Source organism: Camelina sativa, chromosome 16 (genome assembly GCF_000633955.1).
Source record: "Camelina sativa cultivar DH55 chromosome 16, Cs, whole genome shotgun sequence".
Lineage (NCBI taxonomy): Eukaryota > Viridiplantae > Streptophyta > Magnoliopsida > Brassicales > Brassicaceae > Camelina > Camelina sativa.
Window position 1 is genome coordinate 3,087,864 of NC_025700.1, and position 5,647 is coordinate 3,093,510.

A 5,647-nucleotide genomic window follows, 5' to 3' on the forward strand; every position below is an offset into this window, starting at 1 on the left:
TCCTCTTTCATTGATTTTTCTTCCCTCGAACTAGAGGTGGCGTCTTCTCTATTTCTTGAACTGTCCTTAACACGTTCTTCACGCCTCACTTTCTTGGATCTATCATGCCCTCTTTCAGACGCATGATAGTCTGAAACCTTCTCAACAATATCATTACCCAGTAACTGAGCAGCTCCCACATGATCCTCTTCAATTGGTTTTTCTTCCCTAGAACTAGTAATCGTGTCCTGTTTCTTTCTTGAGCTGTCCTTAACATGTTCTTCAAGCCTCACTTTCGTGGATCTATCATGCCCTTTTTCAGACGAATGATAGTCAGAAACCTTCTCAACAAGATAGTTATGCAGTAACTGAGCTTCTTCAATAGGAATATCTTTCATTGGTATATCTAGGCTTTCTTCTTTAGGACTAGAACTAGCCTCTTCTCTCTTTCTTGAGCTGTCCATAACAAGCTCTTCATGCCTCAGTTTCTCGGAGCTATCATACCCTTTTTTAGACTCATGACAGTCAGGAACCTTCTCAACAAGATCTTTACTGGGTAACTGAGCTGCTCCCACAGGGTCTTCTATCATCGTTTTTTCTTTTTTTTCTTCTCTAGTACTAGAAATGGCGTCTTCGTTCTTTCTTGAACTGTCTTCACACCTCAAATTCTTCGATCTATCATGCCCTATTTCAGAGTCATGATTTTCAGAAGCCTTATCAACAAGATCGTTATCGAGTAACTGAGCTGCTTCTACAGTTTCCTCCTTCACATTTTCCAAGGAATCTTTCCTCTTTCTCCTAAGCCTAATCTCCTCAACGCTTGTAGGTCTTGTTCGAGCAGCAGATCCTTCATTTACCATCTTTTCATGTCCATTAGGATTTTCCTGTTGCTTATCCACTTCGTCCATCCTGCTTGCTCATCAACAAGAAACGGCAGATTATATTATTCCTTTGAATAATGAGTCGAGAGCACAATCATCACCAGACAAAATTTATAAACTATTAGACTCAGAACATAAAACAAGTATAAGGAAATGCACAGCTGAATTCATGATTGAAATTCACAAATTTCATTCCCTCGCATCTTGCAACATAGATATCATCAAGATGACTACATACATGGAGCGAAAATCACAAAAACAGCAACCTACCAATGTGCTAACACTATACTATTTTAGAATTGTCTATCATTTCATAGATCTTCAATCACATTCAACAAGTTCCAAACCACCAAATTAGCAAGTTTCATAAGTGATTGAACATGAAACTATGGTTGCGCCTCTAAAAACCAACACCATTTCCTTAACAGGTTGGCTAGAAACTTCAAGGTGAGCGAACAAATTAGAAGTATGATCCAATTGAATCTAATCGCATAAAATAGTAATCCACGACCTAAAGAATAAGACGGCGCGAAGTAGAGAAAAATCACCACAACCCAGTTTGACGCCAACTAACTAACCACAGAGGCATTCAATTACTAGCAAGTTCAGCAATCATAAGCTCACACAAACCCTAAAGATTCATCGAAATGAAGAAGCAATCGTGATTCTTTCGCGACTAATTGCAGTTATATACATCCAAAGAGAAAGCACAAGCAAGCTTGACATGAGAGACGAATTAACAAGAACAGCAAAAAAAAAAAGGGGGAGAAGAAGCGTCGCACCTCCGACAAATGAAATTGCCTTGCCGTCGGCGAAAACTCCGGTAGAGAGATTCGTCAACTTTTTTTCGGGGGCGAGATATTAAAAAAAAAAAAACCACCCAGAAGATTTTTTAGTCCGCTGGATTTTAAAATCAACTTTTTTTACTTTTCAATTTTCCCCTTATTTATTGGAGAAATCATCAGATCGCCCATTTATATTTTATATTGTTCGTTTTAACCTTCAGTCATGAAAATTAATTTCCTCAGAATGACAAAAGAGTCCATAATCGGTTTATACTTTATAGGCCGCTTACTGATTGATAATGAAAATAAATTCACTATTTGCGACACTAATAATAATGGGTACGACGAATTCAAGAACAAAAACATTATTCTTTATACTTAGAAAGAAAACTAAGGGGAGGTATTGGTTTAAGATTTAAAAATTTTTTTAATGATTTTATGTTCTTGCTGATTGTTAGAATCATAGAAAATTGAAAGTTAAAAATGAAGGATTCTAAAAGATTATTTAGGAAGTTTTTTGAAATTTTGATGATTTGTTTTTTCTAATCTTGTAAAATTTTTCTATTCGATGAAAGAGTTTTCATGACTTTTGTTATGAAAGAAATGATATAAAATCCTAAATCAATAACATAAAATTTGAATTCATTAACAATCCAAGATTCTTTTGTTTTACTTGAATAACATAAAACTTTTAATGACTTTATAAAACTCTTCATCCAATAACACTAGATTTATCAAGATTTTACATAACTTTTTACAAATCCACAACCAATAACACCAAATTTTTAAAAAGTTTTTAAAAGTCTTGATTGAATAATATTTTACCTAATTTTTAAAGTCATTAAAATTCTTTCTAAATCCTAAACCAATACCTCCCGCTTATTTTGATACCTAAGTACACCATGTCTTGTCCTAACACACTGAAACCTCAATTTACATTATTATATAAAAAATGTTACACAGAGAATCAAAACTTAGCATTTCAACAATATCCAAAGTAGTTCCATTAAACTGCAAAGGACTGGAATAAGGAGCCCTCTCGTGGCAGTAGCAACATCATCATCACCACCACCATTATCATCATCATCATCACCACCACCATTATCATCATCATCATCATATTGGTTTTTCTTTGATACGATATGGTGTATGTATACCTTCTTCAGTTACAGTTCATCTTGTGTTCTCTCTGCGGCGGGAGTATCGAGTTCTGTCATTGTATCTCGGTCTATCTTGGGCTCTCTGCGGCTGTGGCTCAACCCGCCTCTGCCTCTCTGGTGATCGTTGGACTATCTCACCGTTAACAAACAACTCAGCTGCAAGTCAACAACGGTATACAAATCAGAATTCAAGATCACTGTGAATGTCCTTCAGCAATTCTTAAGATTTAAATCGATAAATGTAAAACCGATGTATCTCTCATGATTGAATCTATGCTTGCACCATATCAAGTGACAAGAGCACAGCACAAGAAAGAGAGAATCTGGATGTGAGTCCATTAGCATTCAAAACTAGAAATGGCTGAAGGCTACTAGCTTTGCCAAGATGGACTTCTGATCCATGATTACACAAATTATTCTATACTTAAGATCTCCAACCATCTCCATAACGAATTATTACGGTTAAATCAATTCTTTATCTCAACGAAGGTAATCATGTTGCTATTCTAAATCCACACAGATAGACCAAGAGAAAAGTCTGATATATAATTCTATTAGCATTCAAAGATAATACTGCCAAAAAGATCTATTAATTTTACCAAGATGGACTATGAGCTATTTTTCAACGGTTAGGGGGAGTTACACTGACACCTGGTGGCTATATATTTATCATCTCGACCGGTCTGCACTTAGACATGTCAGTATCAGTGCGCACACCAGGACAATATATTCACCAGGTTCACAAAAATGGACTAACTGAAGCAAGAAACAGTCAAGAATTCAATGTATGTTTCATCTACACCGGCCTGCAGGTAGATATTATATTAACTATCTGCAAAAGTAGGCTAAGATAAAATTATTTGATGTCAGTCCATTAGCATTCAAAACTAATCATAGCCCAAAAGGCTCATTAGCTTTGCCAAGATGGACTGATAATCAATAACATTATCTATGTTCCAATTTCCAAGAAAAAAGCACTCAAGAGTTACATGCAATATATGTTTTCGTCCAAACCACCCTGCAGTTAGATATGTATTTATCTATCTGCTCAAGCAGGCTAAAGATAAAATAGATGATATCAGTCCATTAGCATTCAAAGCTAATCATAGCCAAAAGACTCATTAGCTTTGCCAAGATGGACTAATCAAATCTTGTATTTCATGTTTTAAGAGAGACGACACACACTGAGACTCAACAATTACAATGTCAATGGCACTAGCAAAGACTTCCATTTTGAGAAAATAAGCAAGAAAATTACCTCCATAATCTTTGTTTTCAGGATCCACATAGGAATCAGGAAGCACAAACAGAACACCGGGTAAACCTGTCGTAAACAAATCAATACTTTAGAACACTTTCTTCAGTATCTGTAAACACTAGCTAACATAACAAACAAATGTAAGTAAATAAAAGACCTTCAAGCTTAGTAGATGTCTCTTCATCAATCTCACAGCCAAACCCTAAATACCTCTCACACGAAACATTGTAGATCCTCTTCGTCGCCTCTTCCTCACTACCAATACAAAAACAAAGAGTCAAATACACAGAGCAAACTATCCAACAACTCCTCAAGCAATCAAAACATTATGCCCTAGCTTTTGTTCATTGATTTTGTTTCAATAACATATGTAATCAGTAAAAATTTTACCTTCCAACGACTTTAGCTAAGGTTTGAATGTAACAATCAATCATCTGCTGCTTCGTCGCACCTTCGCCGCCAGGTTTATCCATAACAATAAGCCAGTGCTCGTAATCACATCCCGGAAACAAAGGAGCCATCTCCGTCGGAGGTCGATCGCTAAAGTTAGAGCCAGAGTTAAGCGGCGAGTAAGCAGAGCCTGACCGGTTAGCTCCGCATCGGATTGAGAAGAACCGGGTCGAGCAACCTAACCGAGATCCACCGCAGCGAACAGAGGAAGGAATCCGAGGAGGAGCTAATACGGTTGTATTAGAGAGGAGGAGAGCGCACGTGAGGTGGCGCGTGCCAGACAAAGGCAAGGCCATTGTAGGGCGACTGAGGAAGGTAGCAAGACGAAGCTACTGGAGAGAGGTTTAGAGTAAAGTGGATAGGGTTTTGGTTTTCGACCTGACGGTTTTTATGTATATATTGAGAAAGACAAACATTATATAGGCTTCACATAATTGGGCTCAAGGCCCATAAATAAGACTTTCTATTTATGAACACATCTCTCTAATAATAAAAGAATCAACAAATAATTTCCTCGTAAACAACCAACACAGAAATATTTAAAATTACAAATCAGCTCCAAAACTTGAAAATTACACTTTTAAGCCATTTACACAACGAATCAAGTTCACGTCTCTCACCCACACAAGCGTTTTTCTTGTTTTTTTATCTTCATTTGTTTCCAATTCACCTCCGTTTAGCCAATTGAAACGATTTTTTCAAGAACTGATTAGCGACACGATCGTTTCTATGACAAAGAACCCTCAAGATCGTGTTAGGATCAGACCTGTTCCATCTTCCAGTAGTTGGAGGCATAGGTAGCTTCTGTCCAGATCCAACCATCCCCATCCCACTTGTCTCGCAAGTTACGATGCTAAAATCTTCCATAAGTTGTTCTGTTGGTTGACTCATTAGCTGAATCACTCCTTCCACTGTCTCTGCCTCTCTGTCCACCACTTCTTCAGGTATCAACCCTTCGCCACAAGTGCAAAACACCCTTTTCAAGTTCTCGAAGTCTTCTTCGATGAGACTGTGATCCGATCTATAGAACACTCGGGAGTATCCACCGGCGAGAAGGACCATCAAGAACGCTTCGAATGATGATTTCATAACCTCCCTCATCGCTAGTGATTGAGCTCGATCCGCGAGAATCGC

The 5,647-nt window shown here is 37.5% G+C and overlaps 3 protein-coding genes across 3 annotated transcripts in view; all 3 read right to left on the bottom strand.

The window, feature by feature from the left end:
• Window positions 1-1,764, bottom strand: part of LOC104749523 (NK-tumor recognition protein) — an 11,273-nt gene extending 9,509 nt beyond the window's left edge. The window contains exons 1-2 of the mRNA XM_019238505.1: window positions 1,643-1,764; window positions 1-888 (exon numbers count right to left, since the gene is read on the bottom strand). Of these exons, the coding sequence (XP_019094050.1) occupies window positions 1-887 (887 nt within the window). The 5' untranslated portion in view covers window position 888; window positions 1,643-1,764. The remainder of the gene's footprint in view (window positions 889-1,642) is intronic.
• On the bottom strand, window positions 2,553-4,746 carry LOC104749524 (multiple organellar RNA editing factor 2, chloroplastic; the record flags this gene model as incomplete). The annotated part of the gene is given in 4 exon segments (XM_010471176.2): window positions 2,553-2,961; window positions 4,064-4,129; window positions 4,221-4,318; window positions 4,454-4,746. Coding segments are annotated over 4 exon segments (600 nt in total), but the record flags the coding sequence as incomplete, so codon positions are not given.
• Window positions 5,001-5,647, bottom strand: part of LOC104753280 — a 5,458-nt gene continuing 4,811 nt past the window's right edge. Inside the window, exon 7 of the mRNA XM_010475554.2 lies at window positions 5,001-5,605. Within this exon, the coding sequence (XP_010473856.1) occupies window positions 5,180-5,605 (426 nt within the window). The 3' untranslated portion in view covers window positions 5,001-5,179. The remainder of the gene's footprint in view (window positions 5,606-5,647) is intronic.